At 53.0% G+C, this 27633-nt stretch overlaps 1 protein-coding gene across 19 annotated transcripts in view; it reads right to left on the bottom strand.

Moving 5' to 3' along the window:
* Nucleotides 1-27633, bottom strand: part of DGKD (diacylglycerol kinase delta) — a 116533-nt gene that overhangs the window by 3690 nt on the left and 85210 nt on the right. For 12 of the 19 annotated variants that reach the window (XM_021924159.2, XM_021924153.2, XM_021924167.2 and 9 more), the window contains 20 exons: nucleotides 26716-26824; nucleotides 22891-23030; nucleotides 21865-21949; nucleotides 20482-20576; nucleotides 20287-20386; nucleotides 19306-19579; nucleotides 18561-18733; nucleotides 18219-18327; nucleotides 17584-17712; nucleotides 16540-16636; nucleotides 14286-14396; nucleotides 12185-12281; nucleotides 11852-11959; nucleotides 10783-10896; nucleotides 9281-9415; nucleotides 8831-8982; nucleotides 6710-6821; nucleotides 6527-6619; nucleotides 3930-4049; nucleotides 1054-1188 (listed from right to left, as the gene is read on the bottom strand). In XM_021924159.2, the coding sequence (XP_021779851.1) occupies nucleotides 1054-1188; nucleotides 3930-4049; nucleotides 6527-6619; nucleotides 6710-6821; nucleotides 8831-8982; nucleotides 9281-9415; nucleotides 10783-10896; nucleotides 11852-11959; nucleotides 12185-12281; nucleotides 14286-14396; nucleotides 16540-16636; nucleotides 17584-17712; nucleotides 18219-18327; nucleotides 18561-18733; nucleotides 19306-19579; nucleotides 20287-20386; nucleotides 20482-20576; nucleotides 21865-21949; nucleotides 22891-23030; nucleotides 26716-26824 (2488 nt within the window). The remainder of the gene's footprint in view (nucleotides 1-1053; nucleotides 1189-3929; nucleotides 4050-6526; nucleotides 6620-6709; nucleotides 6822-8830; nucleotides 8983-9280; nucleotides 9416-10782; nucleotides 10897-11851; nucleotides 11960-12184; nucleotides 12282-14285; nucleotides 14397-16539; nucleotides 16637-17583; nucleotides 17713-18218; nucleotides 18328-18560; nucleotides 18734-19305; nucleotides 19580-20286; nucleotides 20387-20481; nucleotides 20577-21864; nucleotides 21950-22890; nucleotides 23031-26715; nucleotides 26825-27633) is intronic. The other 7 variants (XM_031651616.1, XM_009183355.4, XM_021924157.2 and 4 more) reach the window with 5 other exon arrangements.

Genomic DNA, 27633 nt, shown 5'->3' with positions numbered 1-27633 from the left:
GTGCCAGGACAGGAGACGCCCCAACAGCCAGCACCCAAGACAGCCCAGCAGCCACTACCTGAGATAGCCCAGCAGCCAGCACCCGAGATAGCCCAGCAGCCAGCACCCATCACCCAGCCAACAGCACCACCCACCAGCAGTGCAGAAACAGAGAGCCACCAACTCAGGGGGCAACGGCTGCAGCAGAGCTGGCATCTGTTCCTGCCAGGTGGGCCACCAGCCTCTGGTCATTTCCCCGTGTCCCAGGAGGGATTTACCACCACCAAATATGAGGGAAATGTCCCCATGATTGTGGCCAAAGCCAGCTTTTCCTCCAGCTTCTAGAAGGGTTAAATTTCACTTCTGGACCATAGCAGGAAGGGAGACAAGCAGAGATTCCAATTTCACGTAGTCGGGGCCACCATCATTAACAGAAACCCAATTTCTGGACAAACATGCAAAGAAGAAAAACCCACAGGAGCTGCCCTGCCTGGCGGCAAACACCAGTCCCAATATCCAGGCTTGGAGGCCTCTCCAGCCCTTGACAGCACTGGATATGGCCTGGGTACTCAGGGCTGATCCTTCAGACAGAGAGTTTAGCTACAATTTACTGACCCAAAGGAACAATGTCCTTTAGGACCATATTCGATTGATTTCATCACCCACAATCTCTGGTGGCCTGGGGTTCCCAGCACAGGAACCTTGACCAATGCATCGATTTATCAGGAGCCAGCAGCCCAGGAGGGAGCAGGCGGAGCATGCCCCAGCGCGGCCTGAGTTCAGAGCTTTGTGTCTCCAAGTTTGTCTTGTCACCACTGCTGTCTTCCTCCCCACCTCGAATCTCCCAAGTCAGGGCAGGCAGAAAGCCAGAGAGCACGTTAGGGCCGGGTCTGACAACGGTCAGAGGGGAAGCAGGCGGGGTGGAGGGCTGCAGCTACGAACAGACTAGTGTGGCCATGGGACCGGGGGTTACAGCACGGGGACCAAGAGGGAGGAGCCGCAAGGCCAAGGGAGAAAGCAGAGGCCAGGAGAACGGGGCCGAGCCAGCAGGCAGGGACGGCCAGAAACACACACGGGAGAGAAGCAGGTACCCGGGGCTGCCAGGCTACTGTGGGCTTCTTTGTTCTTGTTGTTTTTCTCCTTTTTAAACTTGGTCACGAGGCGGAATTTACCACTGCGACTGCGCTTGGCAAGATCCAGCATCACGCTCTGTTGGGGAGAGTGAGAAATACTGAGAATCAGGCTGCAACTGGTCACGGCCTCATGCCCATTTCCACCAGAGAGGCTGGGAGGGCAGGCAGGGCTGAGACGAGCGGGAGCTGGGAAAGACCTCTTGTTCCTGAAACGGCTTCTCTCCCTTATTGATGCTTGTATTTACTGTTGATTTTAGTGACTGTTAAAGTGGCTTCAAAGTGATCACAGTGTCTATTTTTATCACAGTCTACTGTCTTCACTTTACATGTGCATTTCTCATGAGATTTAAAAACTTTTTGAAAATATCATAAATATCAGTGTATCTACACGAAAATTATGAAAATAACCTCTTTAGCCAATCTTCTAGTGTTGGATTGCTGGGCTTTGATTGTTAGTATTACGAGTATCTGTCTAACGAAAACTCTTCCTGCACTTTACATTCTTTCCTTGCGATCCACTCCCTGAGGCACAAAAGCGGAGGAAGGGTGAGCAGCAGAGCCACATAGGAGCTCGGCCTCTGCTCTTGACAGCCATCAGCAGCAGCGGCCTCTCCACAGAGCACTCCCAGGGACGCAGGGAGGTAACACTGCCTCACTCTGCGATGCGCTCTTTGTAAGAGACACTCCAAATAAAGCTTGAAAGTAAAACTATGAAAAAAACATAGCAAGCAAGTAGACTTGAAGATAAAAAGAATTACTAAAGATAAAAGGATCATTAGATAATGATAAAACCTATGGGTACCCAATAACATAGCCTCAAAATACATGAAGCAAAAATAAACATAACCACAAAGATAAACTGAGACATCTACAATTATGGCATTAGAGTTAACTGATATATCAAGAAGACAAAAAAAAAATTTCAGTAGGAACTTATTGATGTAAACACAACTGCATATAAGGTACATTTACAAAAACCACCTATTGGGCCATAAGACAAGTCTCACCTCAATACATTTCAAAGGACTAGTAACACACAGACGCTGCTTGGAGCATAGTAAAATGAAGTTAGGGAAATAAAAAACATATTCTTGAGTAGCTAATTTAGATGCTTATTATTTGGCACAGTTTCATGACTGTTGTAACTGTCTTAGATATGCAATTTTATTTTTATATTGTTACTTTGGATTTTTTATGGTGTTTTCTTTATTTTTAATCTTTCTGTATCATAAATTTTTATTAGGAGTATGAGGAAAAAAACAGGGCTCTTGTGAGCAATATATGGTTAGGTTTCTTTTTAAACACAACCTGAGAATTTGCTTTTAAGAGAAAGCCATGTCATTTATCTGTTATCTTATTTTCATGCTGTTAGTGATACCCTTGCTGGTCCTTTATTTTCTTTTACAATATAAATTGTATTTTATTTTTGTCTTTGGTAGCAATTTGGAAGATACAAATCTTTTCAGCTTTATTAGAAATTACCTTTAAGTTAAAAAAAAACCATTTTTTTAAAATAGAGACAGGATCTCACTATGTTGCCGAGCCTGGTCTTGAACTCCTAGTCTAATGTGATCCTCCCACCTTGGCCTTCCAAAGTGCTGCGATTACAGGTGCGAGCCACCACTCTTGACCCTGAAAACATTATTGACTCTGTATTTCTCCAAGTAGGAAAGTCAAGAATGTTGTTTGTAGCGTCCTCCCACTGTAAGAGGAGGAATTTAACATGCTTTCCTTCCCCCGTCCATGTCCTCTTCACAGCCTCTCACCTCACTGCCCACTTTACTGGCCTTAATTTAATCTGGTATTAGAGGGCTATGTCACTGTTACATCTGTTGAATCGTTATGTATTATGATTTTTGTAATTTTGGGTAAAATTTTTTATCACCTTTACAATGAATTATTTAGTGGATTTGGAGGAGCTTGCCCTGTCCTTTTATACCCAAGTGCCCTCAATGAGAAGCTGCAGAGTCTCATCCATCGGCTGGAGGGCCTGAGTCACTTCCCCATGAAGGGCCTGCATGCGTCAAAAAACGCCCCAGGGTCCTGGAAAGAGCGTGCTGTTGTGCAGCTGCCCACTTCTGTCCCCTCACCTTACTGTTGCCCACAGTCCTCACAAACCCCACTAGGCAGGGGTGCCCAGGTTTGGCGTCTTATAGTTATTTGCCTTCTGCAACTGTATTGCCCAAGATGAGCTTTCCTCATGGCCCCTTTGTGTTCTATCTCTGAAGGGGGGAAGCCAAGAGACAGGCTGGGGTTTGCCCTTGTCCAGACACGACCCTCTCCAGGGCTCCTTCAGCCAGCGCTCCCTGCAGAAGAACGTGACTCCACCCCAGGGTCCGCTATGCCCTGGGTCCTCGGGTCCCTCCCAGACCTGCGACGAGCTGGAGTCTTTCTGTTCACACAGGAAGAGTGTGTGAGTGGGGAGTGGTGCACACCAACTGCGCCCTGTCCACAGCAAGATCCCAAAAAGCTGCCATTTATCCCATGATGCATCTCCACCCTCGGTGGAGGCTGTGGGGCTGGGCTCAGCCTTCTTTCTACCCACTGTCCAGGAAGCCCTGCAGTTCTGTTTCAGAGGACAACAGGTCCCTGGTCCTCAAGAGGCACTCTTAATCCCAGCCCCGAACTCCTTCCTACCTGCTGTCCCTCCCTGCCTTAAAGAGCATTTTAATAGCGAAGTCTGGAGAAGGCCCCTCAGGGGCTGCCAGAGCGACACCATCTTGATCTCAGAGCCACACAGGCCACAAGGAACACAGGCACTGCAGGCAAGAGCCACCATGTCCGGGGGACCCAGGCATGGCCCCATGAGCCACATACCTCTTCATCGCCGGGCTCTGCAGACTGGCAGAGCCAGGGGGTGTCTGCCAGCCTCCTGAGCTGTCGGTCCATCTCGGTAAGAGCACTCCCCAGCTGCTCCTTCTGCGGCGGATCCAGCTGCTGCTCCGGGCGGAGGGAAGGAGGGAAATATGGAGAGTGTGCGCTGCTGATCAGCATGAGGCCCAGCGGGTGAGGCCTGCCCCGGGCCTCTGCTCTGATCAGGGAGCTCACTTTCCAGAAATGAAGTCCCAGAGCATTCGAGAAGGAACCAAACCCAGAACCTCACTTTCTAAATAGTGCTGGTGAGAGAATAAAACTGTCCATCGGTCAATGATGAATCCACATACAGCAGGGCTGACACATGACCTGCTTGTGTCCCTCTGTCAGCAAGGAGGTCAGAGTCATTCACCTGTGCCAAGCAGTGGAAATGCTGTAGGAGGCAAAGTCAGCAGTCGTGCCTTGCAGGAGGCAGCACGAGGTGTGCACTGGAGGACGATGTGACCACAGGATCTGTGGGATTGTCCAACTGGGTCAGAGGAGGAGGCTCTGTGGAGGAGGAGGATCCATGGATGGATCTGTGGAGGAGGATGCACGGAGGATGGGGGAGATGTGAGTGAGGACGTGATGGACGTGTGGAGGATGTGGAGTGTGGAACGGAGGAAACGGGGTGAGAAGTGGATGTGGTGGAGGATGTGCCGGGGACGCATGGGGACCCCATGACAGGGGAGGATGTGGATGTGGAAGGATGTGGATGGATGGAGGAAGGATGTGGAGGAAGGAATGACAGAACGGGGACGCGGATGGCGGATGGAGGAGGACGGAATGGATGTGGAGTGGGGAGGGGACGGGGAAATGGAATGGAGGATGGAAGGATGGAAATGGACATGGACGTTGATGATCGTGCGGAATGATGATCTTAAGATGATGGACGCACGGATGATGATCGTGATGATGATGACGTGATGATCGCGTGATGATGACGCGGATGACGCGTGATGGGGATCGCAAGTGGATGTGGACGCGGATGATCGCGTGATGATCCGCAAAGCGGATCGCGGATGATCGCGGATGATGATCGCGGACGGCGTCGAAACGATGATCGACTGACCGCACGGATGATGATCGCAAAGATAAAGATCAAAAGAGCAAAGATCATCAAAGAAACACGCGGATGATGATCGCGCGGATGATGAACGATGATCGCGGATGATCGCGTGATGACGCGGATGATGATCGCGTGATGATGATCGCGGATGATGTGGACGCGTGATGATGATCGATGATGATCGACGATCCGATCGCCGCGGATAATGATCTGCGGATTATTTATTAACGCACACGGTTTTATTTACGCGACAATGACGCGTATTTATGACATTAATTTTATTTCTATCAAAGTATTCGCTTACACGCCGCCGGATATAATGGAGACGATGACGATGATATCCGGATGAGGATGATGAGACGTTGAGGAGATGGCGATGAGCATCTTATTGCGACATCTTTATTTTATTATTAACGCTATTTATGAAAACGCGATGATGACGCGCGAACCGATGACTTTATTTTACGACATCACTTTATTTATTAATTTTTAATGATCTGACGCGATATGACGATGATGACGATCTGCGGATGATGACGCGGCGGATGAAACATGAGTGACGTGCGGAAGGACGCGAATGCGATGACGCGGATGATGATTAATGCGATGACGTGCGGATGATCGCGGATGATCCAGACCGCGGATATGATCGCAAGATGATGACGTGATGATCCGGTGATGATGACGCGTGATGCGCGGATGGACCGCGCGGATGATGACGCGTGATGACCCACCGATGACGGCGATGTGGACGCGTGATGGGGATGCGCGGACGATGATGCGCGATGGATATGGCGGCGGATGTGATGACGATGGATCGCACAACGGATGATCGCACCGGATGACTGGCGGGGATCGGCAGATCGCCTGGCGTAGGAGATGGGTGAGGGAGATGTGTGGAGTGAGGAGGTGCGTGGAGTGAGGAGGTGCGTGGAGTGCGAAGGTGCGTGGAGGGAGGAGATGTGTGGAGTGAGGAGATGCGTGGAGCGAGATGGAGTGGGTGGAGATGTGGAGTGGAGGATAAGTGGGGGAGACATGTGGAGGGGGAGTGGAGGATGGAATGAAGATCGTGGAGTGGAAAGGGTTGGGAAACAAGAATGGAGCCACCATTCTTAAACCACATGGCGAATGCTTGGAGTGGCCTTGCACTTAGCGGTCTGTAATAAAGCCCTGGGAAGGCTGGGATATAGCTGGAAGGAAAGGAAGTGGACCAGCCGGGAGTAGTGGACAGGGACCAGAAAAGCATCTTGTGTCCACTATGACAAAGGTGTTCCTGCTGCAAGCGCTTCTTGCGTGCTCGAGACAACTTGACTGAAGGGTTGCCAGCAGGGGTGGGCACCAGCCGCACGACAGACCAAATGACCTCTGAGGCCCCTTCCTTAAGGCCAGGAACTCTGGACTAAGGTGTGCTGCCCTCTATTCCCAGCAACCTGGCGATAGCAGTGGTTTCACACACAGCCCAAGCCCTGCTGTTCCCGGGGCACCAGCTTACCAGGGCCATCTTCCCAGACAGCAGCAGCTCCGTCTCACTGCGCAGAGCTCTGAAGTTATTCACCATTTCCAGGACAAAGCTGCAGTTCAGCCCCTAGGAGAAACCAAGGCAAACATGCATGGGGAGGGCCAAGGGCTGCAGACGCTGAGGAGAAGCCAAGACTGAAAAGGCCAGAATAGCTACCTCTGTGGTTCTGGGCTTGCCATACACCCGGTCCATCGACTTGGAGCTGGCATTGACGGCGTGGGCCAGTTCCTGCTCCATGTCCCGATGAGACTGAGCTATTTCTCGGATACTAGAGAGGAAGAGAAGCACGGGCAGATGTCAGGCCAAATGGAAGGGCAGCCTTTCACAATACTCATCTGAACACAGCCCAGCTACCACCCGGAGGGCTGATGCGGAGGGCAGGCCCAGCAGGACCACAGGGATCGTGGCTCAGCCCAGCGACCGTTCAGTCACAAGCTTGGGCACAGGACGACCAACAGCAAATGGGAGGGCTTACAAGAGTCATCTGATATCAAAATTCAAGATTTTCCAGGGAGAGAAATGTACAAAATGAGGCTTCCAAGCTATAAAACGGTCAGTGGGCAAGCAGCAGTGTGCACAGGCCCACTGCAGAGACTGCTACAATAAGGCACAATCCCCAGATGCCCACAGCCTTGCTGGAACCTGTAGCTGGCCGGTCTGTCCCTGGGGACAAAAGGACCCTCATCTGAAGAGGACAATCCTGGTGTAGTGATGGGCTCTGAGCCAGACCCCAGGCAGCAGCCTTTATGGGGAAGACGGTGAAAGCACAAGTCACACCAGGTCTCAGGGAGGCGGAGACGTGGCTCAGGCAGGTGAGATGGGAGGACAGAGATTATAGGAGCAGTGCAAGCAGAGGCAGTGGGGCCAACCTGTCCTGACCCTGTGGAAATAGGCCACTGCCAGCAGCTTCCTGCAGTGCTGTGCAAGTGCACCTTCCAGGCAGGCCACAGGGGCCACCATGGGCTTTGAGGGGACAGGGTAATGGCCTTCCAGGGGAGGCCACCAGAAGCCTACTGCATAGCAAGGAATTAGCTGAACTGAAGTCCTCCAGCCCCATCACTGATCTGGGTGGGGCGGGAGAGAGATGAGGACAGGGGCCGCAGTGGCACCAACTCCTGGGACAGAGAATGCGGCGCCAGCAAGGACTGCAGCCGGTATGGAAGTGCAGAGCGAGGAACGTTGGCAATGACTGGGACAGCGACCACCTGCTCAACAAGAGCTGGAGGCTGGCACAGATGATCCATCTGCACGCCAGGGCTGGGCAGGCTGCCTGGAAGGGCACACAGCACGCCAGGCACAGAACCGACGGGTGCACCCATCCACAGCCAGGAGAAGAGGGAGCCCGGAGGAAACAAGAAAGGGACACCAGAGCACCAGCCAGCGTGCGGCCACGGGGAGAATGCAGGCAGGAAGGCCCTGTACCGGTGAAGAACCACAGGTGCCAGCTGGAGGGGCTCACAAGCGGCACCCGCACAGGGCAGGCGAGAAGCAGGGACAGCAGACAATGCTGACCACCGGCCACAAGGGACAGACACAGTGGCTCCAGGGGCATTTCTAGAAGGCAGGTGAGAGGAAATGCCCCTAGCAGTTGTCTTTTTTTTTTTTTTTTTTTTTTTTAAGTAAACTTGAAAACAAAGAAAACCTGTTTTCAGAGGGTAAAATGAGGGCAAAGTGAAGGAGGCTGTCAGCGGCTGCCCTTGGGAGTCAGGGCAGGGTTTTTTTGGTTTTTTTTGAGACGGAGTCTGGCTCTGTCACCCAAGTTGGAGTGCAGTGGCACGATCTCGGCTCACTGTAACCTCCGCGTCTCGGGTTCAACCAATTCTGTTGCTTGAGCCTCCCGAGTAGCTGGGACTACAGGTGCCCGCCACCACACCTGGCTAATTTTTTTGTATTTTTAGTAGAGACAGGGTTTCACCATGTTAGCCAGAACGGTCTCGATCTCCTGACCTCGTGATCCGCCCACCTCGGCCTCCCAAAGTGCTGGGATTACAGGCGTGAGCCACCACGCCAGGCTGAGCCAGGGCAGGTTTTAAATGAGTGGCCCTGAAAATCACAGTGGGTTTTAAGATCCAGCCAAGTAAACTCCAGGTGAGTTCTGAAAGACCGTTGGGGAAATGAGCCAGAGCTGAGGGCACACGGAAACGGGCTCGGCCCTCATGGGTAATGCAGACCCCGCAAAAATCAGGAGCAGCAGCTCTACGCCCCGGGGGCCCTGGAGGAGCGCAGTCTGGGGACCCCGGGGGGGCTCATGGGCAACGCAGAGGGGCAGGAGCCCACCTGTGAATGAGGACCCCCGCCGCCTGCCCAAACTGGTCCATCTGGGTGGCCTCCTCCTCGGACAGCATCTCCGGGTGCAGGGCACAGGATGGAGGGCGGGGCAGCTCACACTTCTGCTTGTCTTCCCAGGACTTCAGGGTGCTCTCAAATGCCTATGGACCCGAGAGCCCGATTACACCTGCTGCCCTGAAGCATGCGTCTAACCGCCACAGACACTATGGGGACACCAATGAGATCACAACTAGGAAAGGGACAAATGGGATTTTTTTTTCTTAAACATTAGGGGAAGGAGATGGTCCTAGAAATTACTGCCCTATTAGTTCAATCGTTGTGTCTTAAAAAAAAAAATCCTAGAACAAAACACAAAAAGCTCCAGCTCTTAACAGTGCACACAAGCGCCTGCAGGTGAGCCCTGGACCCCACCCGGGTACCGCGGGTGGCCGCTCTTACCCTGTCTCTGGTCAGTGTCTGTGCCCGGTTCTTGTGAACAATCCGAATGTACCCTGGCGGCTGGACCCAGGCCTCTCCGTCCACCTGCACAGGCACGCCCTCATCCCCAAGGATGGAGATCTTCACTGTGCGACACTGAGCAGACATCATAGCCATTACTCGTGCTGAGCCAAAACCCCCAGGGGTTTTAAAGTGCTGTCGGCACCACCACGACCTTCCTGCTCCACACACGCGTCCCTGCCTTGCAGGACACCCCACCTCCGCCTCTGGGATGGCACTCCGCCTGCAGCTAGCCTTCTGTTGTTGTGTCACTGAGCCAAGGGTCTGTTCTCCCACTGTCCCGCCCCATCCTGCCCCGTCCCCTCACCGAGCAGTCAGTGCAGGAGACCTTGGTGCTGAGACAACAGGTGTCAGAACCCAGGGGCAGGGGTGTCGTAGCTCCCAGCAGCCACTGGGCCCCTGCCACGTGAAAACACCCCCAGAAAAGAGCAGATGGCATCACGGATGACGATGAGCCATCCAACACCATCCTATTCCTCTTTTTCAACAACAAACATTGCCAAAGAGTGAAAATTGTGAACTTCAAGCAGCCTACAGCTAAGGGTAGACAGAGTGCTGGAAGAGACCAGACAGTCGCAGGCTGGGGTTCAGCCAGTGGGTGGCATCAGCACCCTCCCCCGCCCCAGTGCCTATGCCTGGGCACAGAGTCCTGCCCCATCAGCCCATCACTGCTGTCAGAAATAAGCCATGGGGGCACTCCCAGCCCTTCACCACTGGGCCTCAGAACCGTGATCAAGGGCCCCATGGAAATCCCCCCACACCCCACACCAGAGCCATGGGCTCCGTCCCCACCTCCAGCTGCAGCTTTGAAAGCCGCAGACACAGGCAGAGTTCACCCTGGGTGTGCTCTATCTCATTCCACCTCAGAGGGGACAGGCAAGGCTGGGGCTCAAGCGGGATACACATTTTGAAAGAGTTATCTTGGCCGGGTGCAGTGGCTCACGCCTGTAATCCCAACACTTTGGGAGGCTGAGATAGGTGGATCATTTGAGGTCAGGAGTTCAAGACCAGCCTGGCCAACATGGTGAAACCCCGCTTCTACTAAAAATACAAAAATTAGCTGGGAATGGTGGTGGGTGCCTATAGTCCCAGCTACTCCTACTCAGGAGGCTGAGGCAGGAGAATCACTTGAACCAGAGAGATGCAGGTTGCAGTGAGCCGAGAATGCACCACTGCACTCCAGCCAGGGCAACACAGTGAGACTCTGTCTCAAAAAAAAAAAAAAAAAAAAAAGAAAGAAAAAAAAGAGTTATCTTGAGAATTTAACTGTCAAGCATAGCACGAGGAAAGGGCTCTGGCCCAGGAAGTGGGGCCACGAGCTGTCCAGAACAGGACATGAGGCAGCCACGTGGCCCTGGAAAGCACCCACCCTCCCAGTCTCCAAGCGCTGCCCGAGAATTTAGCACACTCCCGGCCAGGCACCCCAGGACCATGGCCACTACCTGGGCGATCCGATGATGCTGCAGCCTGATGACTCGAGAGACGGCCATCTGCATGCTGCCGAACACGGCGACCACCTCCAGAATCTTGTCATCGAATGATGGAGCTGTGAAAGTCTGCAAGGGACACGTTAGAGCTGACCACCACTCCACACATCCCCGCACAGGCCACCCCTACCCTCGCTCCCTCCCTCTCGGGGTCAGCCCCTCCCAGCTGGCGGGAAGTTACCAGGTAACCGCACTCCTGAGGGGCCTCATGTTGCAGGCCCTGAAACCAGCTGCCTGGGTCCAAATCCCAGCTCCAACCCTGGCGAAGTTACCGAATCTCTCTCTCTCCCCCATTTCCTCATACGTAAAATGGGGAAACTAATGGCACGCTCCTCCAGGGCCATCAGTAGGGCCGAGTGAGTTAACACTGCAGAGTGCCAGGACTGGGGACAGCACACACCACGTGCGCAGGAAGCGCTGAATATTTCTATTCGCTAGTACGTACAAAGGAAGGTTTAAACCAGGTTTAAACCTATGAACACCTTCCCACAGTTCTTAATACAAATTCCAAACTTCTTCCCCGGCTCACACGGCCCAATGTGACCCAAGCCCTGCAGACCTCTCCTCTCTCTCCACACTCCTGATGCCCGCTGCAGTCAGGGCACCTCTCCCACATCCTAGATGTGCCTGCCCTGTCTTGACTCTGAGCCTTCATCTATGCAATTCTCTCTGCCTGGAAGAGCCTCCCCTTCTCCTCTGCCCACCTAACTTGGCCAACTCCAAGTCATCCTTCAGATCTTGGCCTCCCAGACACCTTCCCTGACCCTCCTTCCACATCATACCCTCTGACCACATCTGCTGACCACAGACCCTCACTGACCACCTTCACTGACACATCTGCTCTGCTCAGCCCTCTAGATGATGAGCTGGGTGCGGGACCCTGTCTATCTTGTTCTCCATGGCAGCCCCACTGCTGGCACAAGGGAAGGGCTGGATCCACCGCAGCCATAGCAGAACATCTCCCTGCTCTCGGACAGCTCTTCCCCACTCAGCTCAGGCCCACCCGCCCACACCCCATACATACATCATCTTCCTTGGTTCCCCCCCAGAAGTTGGTTCCTCCGGCATAGCTGGGAATGTTAAGGACAGCAATTCCCTGAAGACTGGGGAGTGGGATGGGTCGCCCGTCACACTGAGCAGCAAAGACACAGAACAAAAGAAAAGAGAAAGGCATGAGTCAGCTGCTCCTTCTCTACCAGCTTCCCACCGCCAGGGGCTCGGGAGCACAGCGGTGGCCAGGGCATCTCCAGGCAAGTCCCTGTGCATGGAGGAAATGGTCAACAGGAGAAGCGACAGGCCTGGCAGTCTGCTGATGGATGGAGGCCGGCCTGCAGGTGACAAGGACCCTCCCACTCACCTCCAGCAAGACCTTCTGTTCCAGGTTCTTGTAGGTTCTGTGCAGCAACTCTTTGGTTCCAAGAACTCCATACCACATCATGTTCTTGGTTCGGCTCCTAGAAAGAGAAGCAAAGACTTGCCATGGGTCTGGGCTTTCTTCGTACAGTTAACCAGAGTCATTTCTGTGAAAGCTGGGAATGGCATCTGACCCACAAATCAGCTACATTTAGCAATTATTTACAGCAGTAACAACTGAAGGACACATTTTTGTTTTTGCAGATATGCATAAAGAGATATGTTTACCAATGGGAAATTTTGCTAAATAGTAACATTTTGCCAAGGAAGTAACCATACCCTGAAAGGTAAATAAATAAAGTCAAAACATTATAGAACTCTATTAAAAAAACTTCACATCCTGATTTTTTTTCTGCCTAAAAAATTATGCTTACCATAGAAAAATTAGAAAATATAGAAAAGCACCAAAGAGAAGGCACTCCTCATAATCCTCCATGCATAATCCAGCACCTGTATGCACCCTCCACGTGTGCTAATGACAAATGCCCAGTGCTGCTGTGGATTTCCTCAGTCTTCTTTGCATATTTATTTCCAGTTGCAGTAACTTGTTTATGGTTTCACCACCTACTTGGTCCACTTTACCCTACGCCAGCAACACTTCCCTCTGTCGCCACATGCTCTCTGCAGACGTGGCCATCCTCAGCCGGCACTGCTCTACCACAGCTTATCAAACCAATCCCCTTGACTACACTCCTTCGCCCCATGCCCAAGCTCTGTAAACGACACACTAGGAGCCCCTTCGTACCTACTTCAACCAACATTTCCAGTGACTTCTGTAGAAATTTCCAATGACATTTGTAGAAGTGGAATTTTTCTCAGGAGAACTTTTCAAAGCTCTCAATACAAACTAAAGAGAGGTTTGACCAGGGTTCCAAGGCTCTAGAAATGTATTATGCATGCCCCTGTTCCTCAACTACTTATTTCACCCTGCTAAAGTATGTGTATTTTAATACTTTTCCCAGTGATTTTTGGACTAATAGGGATTTTTAAATGATCTGATGTCATCATCCTGTGCTGTACAGGGGTATGTCCCTGGGGCCCCTGAGCCATTTTCTCCTGCACGTAACAGCCTCAGGGTTCAAAAGTTCTTTGAGTTCTGATGCTTTTGTTTTCCTAGAAATTTCCAACTACATATAACGTGAGCAATGACTAAAGTTGGCCCGTCAGGTGTCACCATGGCTCCCCTCAAGGTGGCAGTGACACCATGAGGAGGATGAGGCCACATGCGACCACGTGGCTTGGTTCATTCAAGCCAATCCTGACTCAGCGGATGAAGAATCCAGCAGGGGTCTCCCAGCTTCTGGGTCAAGGGCTATTCTCTGCACAAACACCGTCAACCCCCACACCCATTTCTCCCTCGCCCGAGTTCTAATCACGTCAAAGCTGAACGGTCTCTCCGGTTATTACTGTGGGGTGGGGTGGGAGACATTTCTCCCTCACTTCTTGTGTTTCACAGACAAGAGGGAATTCTACTTCAGCCCAAGAAGAAAAGCTTGAGAAGAGGGACCCTTCTCATTTTTCTCCATCCTCTCTTCAGATCAAGACCGAGTATCCAGTAATTTTAGGGGAAAAAACTGAGCATCCCCAATGATGTCCCTTGGGGCTCGCACGCCACCGTCTTCCTGCAGAGGTCGGACTCAAGGGCCTCGTGGGCAGGCTCGGGTGTGATGGGGGAGGGCTAGCTGGGGTGCCGATGAACACACAGACCCTCCAACAAACAATGCTGGGCACTTACGCTATAGGTGCAATAACTTCTTGGCACACCTGCCACTTTTCTGTAGTATCACGGACTCAGGCCTCTCATTAAGAGACGCAGCCATTCCAATGACCACCATCACTGGTTTTCTGATATTGAATTTCCCTTGACCTGGCCGGCCCGAGAGGTGCTTCCCTTCCATCTCTGAAAGCACCCGTGCTTCTGACAAGGAAATCTGGGCTCTACTTCTGCCCCCAGCCTTAGCATTCTGCACGTTCTTTAACCTGCTGAATCCAGAAATCTGCTACTGTCTGGAAGGAGAAGCCACGCCCCTGAGCCTGTTACCTACCTGCACTTCTCTGGGTGTTCATCGCGCTTGTTATTAAAGTCCAGGGATATCTTTGCATCCAGGCCGATGCCAAAATAGTTGTTCATGACACATTTCTCCGTGTAATACTCTCTGCAAAGGTGAGTTTTAAATCAATTACAACAGCCCTGCTTCCAGCGTGGACATGTTTTCAGTTCAATCCCACATGGCCCGGCAGTTCTGCGCCTGCTGGTCACACGGCAGCTCTGGGCTGAACCTCCAGTGGAGCTGCCGGACTATTCCCCACAGCAGCTGCCCATCTTACACTCCACCAGCAGCACCAAACCTGAAGATATGTTTACGGCACAGAAACTCACACATGTCAACTCTGGATCTCAAAACATTTCTCAAACATCCCTAGTTACAATCAAAGCTGTCGCCAAATTACAAAGGAAAATGACTTGAAAACATCCATGCCAGCCCCACAGCAACAAGGCTTCCCTTTCCCCATGTACGACAGACAAGAAGAGACTCATCTCATTCAAGTTTCTTGTCCCCACCCAGCGGGAAGTCCTGCCCCTGCAGCTCCCCCAGCTGCTGGGAAAGCTCAGCCTGGCCTTCACCCTCCCCAGCCCCAGGGTCACACTGGGGCTCCCCCCCAGGGCAGGTGGATGAAGGGAAGAAACCCTGTTCCTCCACCCAGAGGCTACAGCCAGGAGAAGAGGATGTTCTGGAAGTTTCCAAAGAAACTCAATGGGTGGATGGGCCTGGGAACATTGCTCAGGCCAGAATTCTGACACACTTTCGCTTACTGAGCCAGTGCTGCCGGATCTGAGAGCAACCAGCACGTGTCAGTGTATTTATGATCCATCTAATTCAAGTGCCCGACAGCTGAGCCAGAGCAAAGCTCTGGGACAAAACTGTTTACCAGGCGGAAGACCACGTGCCTGGCCAGCATGTATAGGTCCTGGGAAAAGAGAGAGATCCAACGGAGAGAAACAGGGCAAAGAGATGAGGGAAGGCAGCAGAGAGACTGGGTTCAGGGGCCTGGAGCAGGAGGGGCAGCAGTGGCTGGGGCAGTGGGAGATGATAGGGTGCCGGGGCCTGCTCAGGCCCAGCTGCAATGGGGCCTACACAATACGGCCCAGGCACACACCACGGCAGGAAGGCAGCAAACCACAGCTTTGTCTCCCCAGGTGAAGAGAAGAGATAAGACCACCCAGCTTAGCAACAGAGGTGGAAGTTCCACAGTCTCAGATGAAGTAGACAAAGGAGATATCCAGTTCAGGGGCCCCTAGGGACAGTGCTCACTGTAGGACTACAGCTCTGGCCTCCCCAAGGAAAACAGCCTCAGGAGGGCTGAGAACTGGAGCCCCAGGCAGCCCCAGGGGAGGAGTAAACCAGGCCAGGAACAGGGACACTTTAGTGTTGCACCAGGCCAGCACCTGGAATCTAGGGGTCCACTTTCCCAAACCCAGAGCCTCTGTGAACCACACATTTCTTCCTGTCACTGCCCCTGACCACTCCAGAAAAATGGCTGGCCGTGTTTAACCAACTGCCATCAGCTGCCCAGAACCTGCAATCAGCCAGCAGAAAGATGAGTCTAGAAAAACAGGTTTTCAAAACACCACTTGTCTCCACAATGGTCTCCAATACCTAGGAAGACTCCATTAAACTGTTATACACATGTCTTCACTGCCTTACAGGCCAGCAGAGGAAGAAGGCCTTGTCCCCAATGGAGTAGCAGTGTCAGCACGCAGGCACACAAGCAGCCCTTACAAGCCTCAGCACAGGCCGGTGTCTCCCTAGGGTGCTCGGAGACACGAAGGGGGCACACAGAGGACCCTCCAGCCCAGAGTCTATTGTTCTGTGTCACCAACAAGGAGAGCAGGTTTTAGAGGAAAGCAGGGGGAGGGATGGCAAGAGGAAGATGGCAGGCTGTAAGCAGAAGTCAGTGAGGTCCAGCCAAGGTCATGGGAGAGTGAACACGAAGAGCAGCACAAGGGCAGCTCCCGGCAGGAGCAGCTGAGCCTGTGAAAAGCCTCGGAAGGGCACGCAGGCTCAGGGGACATCGAGCAAGCACTGTGGGACCTTGGGAAGGAGGTGGGAGGCATGCGCTTTGCCTCTGCAGATGTGCAGTAGTGGTTTCCAGGTCCACTCCTTAAGTGGAATCTCCACGACTTCTCAGCCTTCCTTATCAGCTACCACCGATTTCTCTAGTTAACCCTGAGATCTGCTTTCTATGCACTAGCAGCCATGTAACAATACGCCCACTTGGTTTATCCCTCATACTCACAGGGTTTCTGGTTCAGAGTTAAAGGGATCAGCATTAATTAACAGGCGACTGATGACTGAGCCACCGGGTAAGGAACCAGACATTCCAGCCCGGACATCTGTAAAGGAGATATAAGAAAGAGGTGTGCTGGTCAGGAGCTACAGACTTAAGAGAAGCCCGTGTGTCTGAAGCTGGTGGACCGGTATTCTGCAGAATATTATCATAATTAAATGTTTCTAAAATTATGTATAACCATGTCCAAATTTCGCCAATAGTCTTAGGTCAAAAATCACTCGAACAAAAAAACCACACTGGGTGGCAGAAACCAACACCTACAAAACACATTAAAAAACGGCTTCTAAGGCCGGGTGTGGTGGTGTGTGCCTGTAGTCCCAGCTATTTGGGAGGCTGAGTGGGGAAGATCACTTGAGTCCAGGAGGTCAAGATGCAGTGTGCCATGACCACACCACTGCACTCCAGCCTGGGCAACAGAGAGAGAACCTCTTTTTTTTTAAAAAAAAAAAAAAAAAAGGCTTATAGAGTCAGTTTTCATGTTCTCATCAAATGTAAGCCACTCCACCAAAATGATCTCTGAGAGTTGAGGCTTAAGGCTTTATAAGGTTGCCTTCATAAGAAATGAACATCAAGGAATGCTCCAGGCAGCCAGGACCTCACCCTCCCTGCACCTCCTGCAATCACGCTAGAAGCATCGGACGGTCCCTCGGGTTCCCTCATCAGGCTGGCCACCTCCCTTTTCCACTCAGAAATCTAATTCCTTTATTCTTCAAAATCTGACTCAAGCATCACCTTCTCAATGACGTCTTCCTGGGCTCCTTGGGTGGTTATCTGGGTACTAATTGGCTTTTGTTTTTTTTAAAAAAAAGCAGCACTTTTCACACAGTTGTGTAAATTTTTAAATTCCACCTATCTTTCTCAGGGACCTGTAAACTTTCCAAGGGCAGCAACCCCATCTCTTTCAGTTTGACAGACCCAGCACCCAGCACAGCGACAGGCCCAGCATTGTGCTAGGGCCCCCAGCAGTCCCTCCTGCTGGCCGCCACTCACTTGGGTACAGGATCTTGGTGTTGAGTGCAGGCAGGCCGTCCCGGCTTCCCGGCTGGGGCGGAAGGGAAGCAGAACTGCCCAGGGACAGACTTCCTTTGCTGATCAGCTTTTCACACGGAGATTTCAACACTGTAACAACAGAACAGAAAACCTTACAGCTGTCTGGAATAGAGACTGTGAAATACCTGAGGGGTCCTTAGTGACATGAGCAGGTGGACAGCTGTCTGAAATACAGGCTGTGAAATACTGGGGAGTCCTTAGCAACATGAGCAGGTGGGAGGGCTGAGGAGGGAGGGCTGCAAACCACAGGCAGTTGCGTGAAGTGTATGGGACAAAGAAGGGGGCGGAGGACCGAGTGGGTGCACATGATGCTCGGGGGGTTGGGCTCATGGAGAGGGTAACAGGCCACAGGTGGCAGCGCTGGAGGGAGGGGTGAGCCCAGTCAGTTTGGGCTGTGGGAGGCAGAGCGCACACACAGCAGAGCTCTGAGTGGTGGCCATGCAGTGGCCGTGGGTCAGTTCTGAGCACAGGCCTCCCAGCAGCCAGAACAGGCTTGGGGTATCCTCCACCAGGGCCTACGCTGTGGACTGTTCCAGAAGGGGCAAGGACAAAGGCGGCCCCCCTCACCTACCCACCTTCCCTCTGCCAGACACAGCCCCTTCCGAGCAGTTGTGGGGTCCAGGGTGGTTCTGAGGAAGCAGTGAGGGCAGAACGCAAGTGCTCCTCAGGGAGGCGGTCCTCGCCCTGAAGGAGGGGGTCTTGTGGGTTCTACTGGTGTCCACCAAGGCAGACCACACACACCTCAAGGGCACGCACAGGAGATGTACAGAAACAGGCCTTGGGCGGTGAATTTTTATGCAACCAAGTGGCCAAAGCAACTACGAGAAAGTGCCCTAAAACCTCCCCTGGCAATCCCACTACGTCTCACCAAAACCAAGCACACCGAGGTACGCAGAGGGAGGTGGAGCCACAGGTACCTTTGCGCTGGCTCCTCCCCTTGGGGACCCCGAAGCTCTCGCTGTGGGACAGTGGTGGGCACACTCTGTGGTCCATCTTCTCCTCTGACTCAGAGAGGCCCAGGACGAAGCCCTCCTGCTCCTGGGTCTGGGCATTCTGCTCATCGACAGCTGTACAAGGAGAGTGTGTGCGGCTGAGCACGCAGGTGCAAAGCCAAGGGCACTGTCAGGCTGGGTGGAGGTCCCCTCCTCACCCCACGGCCTGATCTTCCTCAAACATCCTCTGGCTAAAGGCTTGGACTCTGAACCCCCACCCCCACCCATCTTCCCCCTGGTCCTGGCACTGGGGCAGGGCATCCCTGCTAACAGGCTGGGAGGACTGGAACCCTCGCAGGGGAAGGCAAGCGGTGCAGAGGAGCCTGGCGAAGGCTGGAGGGCTGCAGGCAGAAGGAGCGGCCACATGGACACGCAGGTGTGCGGGTGTGAGACCATGACCGCAGGTCTCACAGGAGTGAGACGCTTATAGCGAAGTCAATGAGGGCTAGGAAAGAGGTCAACGGGAGGCAGCATGAAGGGGTCTGAGGGTGTGAGAGGAGGGGTGGAGGAAGGGCAAGTGACCTGGCTGGGGGCCTGGCGCCTGCACACAGGTGGAGGGGGCCACGGTGGAGGTTTTCTCAACGAGCACCCTTCCGTCATCACTGTGTTCAGGGGACGCTGGGCATGCCCAGTGCCAGGGAAAGCCCCCTCCTCCTCAAAAGACAGTCACCTTTTTCTGTGTGTTCTATGATCTGACGAATCGCTTTCTTCAGGCTGTTGGCTCTCAGCATGAGCTGTTCTCGAGGCCGGAATATCTGCGGCCGGGCCGGGCAGGCTGATGCCACCAAGCGGTCCCCGGTGGAGCCACAGACGCTGCCCGACCCATCTCCATCTTCAGCCTCCTCGGCAATGGTCGGGGGTGGGTTGGGCAGAGAGGACGAGGCCTGGGACTCATCGTCCAAGGTCTTGAGAAGGGAATCCAGCTTCTCTTTCAGGACAGAGCACTGAACAAGGAAAGGAAATGGCACACAGAGCTGAGGCAGGAGAACAGGGTCTGGAGGCAGGGAACCTCAGGCCATTTCACCCACACTTCCTAGAACTCAATCAAAAGGAAAATCCTAACTCTCCACGCCTCAGTAACAGAAGGACCAGAGGCAAATCCCCACCTTTTCTGCCCAGGCAGGTGGAAAATAGGAGAAACTGGCTGTCTGCAACCAACCAAACTGACTCCGGGCTGAGTCTTAGTCTGCACAGAAGTGCAACTTTGTAATTTCTGTAGCCTCTGATTGGTTGCAAAAAGCAATCAGATGTTTGCACAGGAGTGTGACCTTTGTAACCACTTCAGCCTCTGGTTAGCTGCTTTCTGCCACCAATCAGACTGACTGCGGACTACCACTTCATTTACATGAGGTGAGCATGAAGTGGCCAATGGGAAACTTCTAAGAGGTATTTGGACCCAAGAAGATTCTGTATCTGGGCCCTTGAGCTGATGCTCGGGCAGCTCCCACACTGGAGTGTACTTTCATTTTCAATAAATCCCTGCTTTCGTTCTTCGTTGCTTCATTCTTTTCTTCCTTTACTGTGCGTATTGTCTAATTCTTTGTTCAAAACGCCAAGAACCTGGACAACCTGCAGTCACGGCCCTCTACTGGTGTCAGAGGAAGCTTCTCGCTGCCTCAATGCCCCTCCCACCCAGGGCACGGGAACAGACCTTCTTGGCCATGACCTCTGACTCCTCCGAGCTCTCGGTCGTCTTCTCATAGGCCTTCCCCACCCGGGCCACGAAGTCCTTCACCGTCTCACAGAGCACTCTGTGGGGAGAGAAACAGAAAGACCCTTCTAGAGAGGCAGCTCCAGGCTGGGGGGCCAGGGCACCATGCCTTCCCCAGGGCCACCAGGCACTCACTTGGCCGAGGAGATGACCACCGAGTGCTGGTCCGAGGTAAGGATTTTAGAAAGGTGGGCTGCAACCGAGTCTTCATAGAAGAGAATCTGCTGTACCTGCAATCACCCCAAATGGCCAGGACTGTTGGTCTCTGTGACAGCAAGCTCTGTGACAGTCCCAGTGACTCTGTCACCTACTTCCTTGCCAGCACAGGCTGGGAAAGATGAGTCTCTCCTAACAGACACTGTCTGACCCAGCCAAGCCTCGACTCACTTCAAACGCTAATCTGAGACTCACCTAGTGCTAGGTGAAAGATTTTAAAAGCTTCGTCAAGCTGCAGACAAACTACAAATGAATCTCCTTCAGTCTGTGATCCCAGCACAGCCTGTGCTAGGGGCTGTTCTGACCCCTACTCATCCTGACAGCAGTGTGCTCATGGGTCAGCTCCAGGTTTGGGTCCGTTCGCAGCAGAGGCTGTTTCTACCTGGCTGTGAGCCCCATCTGAACACACTCTTCCCCCTACCATCTGCTCTGCCTGTCAGAAGAGCAGCCCTATCCCTGTGGGATCCCTGCTGTCTTTATGACCCAGCCCCAGGGTCAGCAAACTTCACTACTGGCCAGACAGCGAATATTCTGGGCTTCCCACACACACTCTTCCTCTCAAAATTTAAAAAAAAAAAAAAAAAGGAAAAATTAAAAATGTACAAACCATTATTGGCTTGCAAGGCCGTGGGCCCAGGCACATCTGGCCTACAGGCCTTGTTTGCAGACCGTTGTCCTAGCCTCTGACAAAAGCTCACCTCTTTGTACTACCCCACCCAGCACTGCACCAGCACAAAATATAAACTAAAGACGACAAAGTCTATTCTCTGAGGGAACCTGTAGGGGCGTAAAACACAACAGTAACAATCACCAAATGAAAAGAACTACCAGCTGGACTAGAGGAGGCTGAGCGAAGGGCAGCTGCGGACGCCACAGAGAGGTGTAACAGGGCAGGAGCTGGGGGCTGGGGGAGAGCCACGGCACAGCTGGCTAGAGCGTTCCAGGCCTGTGGGCACCGTGGCAGGGGAGGGAACAGGCGCACACCGTTTGGGGCTCACTGAGCAGTTGAGGAGATGCATGGACAGGGTGGGAAGGCCATTAGGAGGACCACCCCCACCCCCGGCCCGGCAGGGCCTTTGACAACCGCAGGAAGCCCCTAGAGGGTCACAAAGCCCAAAAGGCCCCTGCCAAGGGAAGTGAGAATCCCCTCAGCCATGGGTTCACCCTGCGCCTCCGCAGGCCTGACTATGACACCCGATCACCAAAGGGGAGGCGTCTCTGCAAGGGAGGTGATGCAAAGCGCTGAGAGGACAGTTCAGATCACAACAGCATGCGAGCAGGATGTGAACAGGCCAGCAATACCTCGGAATCCTCGCTGAAGTCTTCGGTGACGGTGGAGGAGGAGGCCTGTCGGGGGAGCTTGGCCTCGTATGCCATGACACTCCACCTGCACATACAAGGTCAGCTGCACAGGCGGCAAGACGTGCAGGCCCCCAAGGGTGAACCCTGTGCCCTCCGCTTTCACGGCTGGCAGCCTTGATCTTTACACAGTTTCTGACTTCATTTTTAGGCCCTTGGTCTTGACTCTGTCCCATAACTTGGCTGAGAACAAATGTCTGCACTCCACAACTAACGGCAGTACAGCTCCATGAAAGAGAAGAACGTCTCCCATAAATGGCTGCCTTGAGATAAGACGCTGCTTCTGGGAGAAATGGATTTACCCTCCTCAAGAGAGCTGCAAATGGCTCAGCCAGCTGGCCCAGTGAGATGAGCATTTCACAGGCCCCAAGGCACACAGAGGAGGCCTGAAAAGGTGGGGGCACTGCAACACCACACCTGTGCTCAGAACTCCAGGCTTCTGGGAGCAACCAGGAAGGCTAGGAGGCATCTCATCAGCGCCCCACGTGCCACAGGTCAGCGAGTGCCAAGTGTGTCACTTGGAACAACAGTACCTCACTCAGGGAAGGTATCACAGTGGCTTGAGGCACTAGAGGATAATTTCCCAAAACTTCTTCTGGGAACAGACTATGGCAAGATGAAACTGTTCAAATAAGCACAAGGAGCACTTTTCCGACGGGTATGAGATCCGGGCTGAAGCAGCCAAAGACGGCACAGTCGTCTTCTCCACGGCCCTGACACGCTCAGGCTTGACCTCCTGGGGAGACCAGATCATTCTAGGGCATGGCTGGTTCTTAACCTGTTTTGTTTTTATCCTTGTCATAATCTGACCAAATATCAAAGACCATCAGAACATATGCTCAGGTCAAATCTTTACAAATAATTTCAGAGGGCCCATGTTTTCCACAGACCCCAGGTTAAGAACACCCGGTCGAGAGGACCCATCTCTCAAAGTCTCCTCATACGGCACTGCAGCATATCCCCACTCACCTGTCCAGCATCTTGGTGCTGGCTCTCTCCAGCTTCTCCAAGATCTGGGGGAGCTGGGTGTCATCATCGCAGGCTGAGCCCCAGCCCAGCACTCGGGCCAAGTCGTTCCCTGTGCCGAGCGGCAGCACTCCCAGCTGACACTAAGGAAACACGGGGGAAGATGTGCAGGCAAACACCTAGGGGCAGGGACCACCTCCCAGCCCGCAGCCCTCTTTGTCACCCATCATGAGGGTTACATCAGCAATGTGGGGATGTGACCTAAAACCATGCAGCTTGCACATTATAGGCAGAGCCCACTGGAGGGGACAGACATTTTCCTTGGCAATGAGACAGAAACATGACTGCCCTTGAGATAAGATGCTGCTTCTGGGAGAAATGGATGAGCCACAGGTCCATCTCTCAGCTATCGTCACATTTTGATGGTCAGCCCCTCACACCCTCTCTGATCTGTCTCCCAAATCCCCCGGCTTCCCATTTTCACCACTATGACCACAGCCCCAAGGAATCACTCTGACGCCTTGCCACCCATCCCTCCATCCACTACAGCGTCTCACTCACTAATGCCAAATTCTTCTTCCAAAAACATCACGAGTGTCACTTCTCTCCTCTAAATCCTATCAAAAAAAGGTGCCAGGACCCTTCTCAGTCTGGACGCCACCCTGAAGCCTTGCCAGAGCTCAGCCTCTGCCCACCTGCCTGCTGTTCATGAAGAGACCTCATCCATTGCTCAGGCCTCATCCTCTACCTGGATTCCCATCCCAGAGCTCCAATGAGATCCCACTACACCCTTCATTGCTTAGAAGGCCTCTTGAAACGCCCACTGCCCAGAGTTCACCAGCCTCTGACTCTGACAATGCAGTGACCAGGGCCGTGCATTGTGCATGACAATGCAGTGACCACAATGCATTGCAGGGCCGCACTGTGGTGCAGTGTGTGGGGAGGCGTTACTGTCCTTGAGGCAGGAATCCTGCCATGCTCCAGCCTACAGCACCGTACAGCCCTCTGCTCACCAGGTGCAAGTGACCATGCTTGAGGCCCTGCTGCCTGTGCGGACAGCAAACACCAGGGGAGGTCCTGCCTCACCAAGGGGACATCTGGCAGTGAGGAGGCAGGAGCAAGCAGGCCAGGACACCGGAGCCAACATACTAGATGGAGAGAACCCAGCGCTGAAGAGTGCCCAGAGGAGCTGAGGACTCCGCAAGGGCTTCCTGGAGCCTTAAAGGAAAAGGAGAGCAGCGCACAGCAGGCATAGACGGTGCTCCAAGCAGGGACGCACCACACTGGGAGGGCAAGGCAGAGCTCAGTGAAGAGGAGGACAGTGAGGAAACAGAAGGCAGACAGGCAGAGGAACAAGCAGGAGGCAAAGCTGGGACTCTGGCAAACTCTTAAAGGTCTGGACTTTTCCCAGAAGCATCGTGCTTAGGGGATGCACAGGCAGAAGTGCCCCGGGAAAGGTTGCCTGGGTGAGCTGCAGATGGACAGAGGCCAGGGTACTGTGGATGGCAGGACTGAGGCCACAATTAGCGAGAAACAGGCAGGAGGAAGAGATGGAGGAACCAAGAACAACTGTTCAATTTCCTGGCTCAGACATGTAGATGGATGTTTTCAGACTCGAAGGAAAGGAATGCGGGGCACGGGCTGAACATGGTGTAGTGTTGGAAACTCGCAGCACTAGGAGACATCCAGACAGGCCCAAGGCCCAAGGCATCCAGAGATGCCCCCAGGACAGAGATGACAGCAGAAGCCCTGCAAGTCGCTGAGCGTTCCAAAAGTGAAGGAGGAGAGGCTCCAGCAAGGCTCTGCGGACACAGCGTTAAGGTAAGGGTAAGGACGGAGCAGTAGCAGCCAGGAAGACCAGGAAGACAAGAAACCCCAAGGCAGTAGGGGCCCAGCGAGGGCATGGCCGGGCCGCCGCAACCGGCACCAAAGAGAAGCAGGGGAGAGAAATGTGTGCTGACCTTGGCTGAACGTATGAAAATCAGCCACAAGGTTCCACTGTCTTCCTAACTAGTGACAGTGAACTTGCAAATAATACACAAAAACAAAAATTAGAGTAGTCTATGCTAATCCACCACCAGGCGGCACCACTTCTCCTCCTGAGCCGCTGGCCTCCTGGCCCAGGCTGTCAAAGTCCACCCACCTGGGAATACTACCAAGTGAGCAGGGCTGGGTAGGGACTGCAGAATCACTGAAAAATACATCCATGTCACACGGAAGACTGAATTTTTTAAACATGGGGCCATAATAAACATAAGAAAATACAGACGCAAATCTTCCTAATCTTGGGGTGTAGACAGCTGCAAATATGACAGACGTTGACTAAAATCATGAAAGAAAAGACCACCCCCCAAAAAGGATGTTGAACTGACAAATGACAAACTGGGAAAAAAATATCTGCAGTGATAGATAAGAAGTTAATATAACAATAATCCCCACACATCCATTTTTAAAGGAAAAAAAGGTGAATATTCAAAGAGAAAATGAGGCAAAAAAACATGAACAGGTTGATTTATTTAAAACTTCATAACCAACTGAGGAGGCGTTCAACTTCACCAGGAATTAAGTAAAGATCAGACATTTTTTGGCCTACTTAGCTGGACAAAAACTAAAGAGATGAACAGCTTGGATGGTGCATGGGAAAGGACAGCTTTAAGAGGCATCAGACATGGAAGCTGGCACAGCCCTGAGGAAAGGCAGTTTGTCCCCACATTTCAATACTTAAGTTTGGGTGTGCCCAGAGAGGAGACCACTGGGAAGTGATCTCCGTGCTCACACACAGAGGTGAGCTGGCCCAGGGCTCCCAGCTGTGCCCAGTGGAAAACGACACACGGATGCCTACTTACAGACACAGGCAGAAAGTGTGTGCAACATCTTAATTAGTGATTTTTTAAAAGCAGTTAACAGGCCGGGCACAGTGGCTCACGCCTGTAATCCCAGCACTTTGGGAGGCCGAGGTGGGCAGATCACGAGGTCAAGAGATCGAGACCATCCTGGCCAACATGGAGAAACCCTGTCTCTACTAAAAATAAAAAAATTAGCTGGGCGTGGTAGTGTGCACCTGTAGTGCCAGCTATTTGGGAGGCTGAGGCAGGAGAATCACTTGAACTGGGGAGGCAGAGGTTGCAGTGAGCTGAGATCGCGCCACTGCACTCCAGCCTGGCGACAGAGCAAGACTCCACCTCAAAAAAAAAAAAAAAACCAAACAAACAACAACAACAACAACAACAAAAGCAGTAACAGAACAGCCCGTTTAAATTACAACCGCATTGTGCATTTTATGTGCTGTGATCGAGAGAGGCCACAGACAGCAAAATGCTGGTACTGGCTGATCAACTGCGGAGGCCATGGCTAGGTGTGGAAATTCAACGAATATATGAACACTTTTACATACAATCAGGAAAATCTATTTTTATTTTAATACAAAAACTTAGTCCAATGAACCATGACTCTGACTTGAGAAATTCAAGTATACTGCCGTCCCCTTCTCACAAGCAAGAGGCCTCAAGTCAAAAATTACCCAGTAAAGCAACAGCCCCACCCAGTCCTGCTCCCCACGTGGGTCCTTTGTCAGCAGTTCTTTTCCTAGCTCCCTTCAGGCCCCCCTCATATATCATGGTCTGAGCCCCCGGGCCTCCACGATGCCAGGGGGTGGCCTGGGCTCTCCCCTCTCAGCCTTGGCCACCAAACTGTACACTCCCCAAAACCATCAATGGTTTCTGGCCTGAGAACAGGTACTCCGAGATAAACAGGAGCTGAAACTGCATGATTTCCCTCTAACCTCCGCACCCTCTCTGCTCCTGGCTGGGCTCCCTCCCGTACAGGTACCTGTTTATGAAGGTTGAGGCTGTCAATTTCAGAGAGGACCCAGCCAACACTTCCATCCCCACCACAAACCAGAATCCGGAACGTGTCAAACTTCTGGAATAACCGTAAGCTGCAGAGAAAAGAGAACGGCCATGAAATGACGTCCATTCCACAGGACAAATGACAGGCTTGTCAATATGGGGCTGAGGGGCCACCTATGCTCCTCATGGCTGACCTGCACCAGAGACAGATCACACACAGGTCCTGCCACATCACACCAGCCGCCTGCACGCCCCGCCACTCAGGGTCCACTTTGTCAAGGGGACGACAGCAGCACTGGGGTCCAACCAACTGCTCCCACCAGGGCCATGCCCCACCCAGCGAGAAGACCACTCAGTTTGGTGAGCCACTGAACCCTCTGCAGACACCACAGGCTCAGTGGTGGGCCAAAACTGCATCCCCTGCCAGGCTCATGGGCACAGCCTTCCATGGCCCCTGCCCATGTGAGCCCACCCTGCGTCACTGTCCCTGCCTCATCCACATGTGGCTCCTGCCAGCCTTCCTAGCATGCCCTCTGGGCTGCCTGCATCACCCTGCACCCTCAGCCTTGGCACTCCCTGGCCCTGGGCCGCAGTCTGGCTTCCACCCTGGCCCTTGTTCTAGTCACCCTGGAGCCCCAGGCTGCCTGACCTGCCTGCAGGCTACGTGTCCCCACTGCAGCACATATGCCTGGGCCCACTCAGTCCTCCGGTGACATGACCCATGCCTCCTACCCTCCTAACTCCTCGGTTTCCTTCCTGGGCTCCCCCTGTCAACCTGCCCCTGTCAACCTGCCCCTGCCCAGCAGCGTCCTACTCAGGACACCACTGCTGCTTCTGCTCACTCCTCATCCTCTTCCTATGTGACCACGTCCAGTTTGCTTCAAGAACCACACAGATG

The sequence above is a fragment of the Papio anubis genome, chromosome 10 (genome assembly GCF_008728515.1).
Source record: "Papio anubis isolate 15944 chromosome 10, Panubis1.0, whole genome shotgun sequence".
NCBI lineage: Eukaryota > Metazoa > Chordata > Mammalia > Primates > Cercopithecidae > Papio > Papio anubis.
The sequence above is the reverse complement of the archived record's forward strand: the minus strand, read 5'-3'. Positions and strand labels throughout refer to the sequence as shown.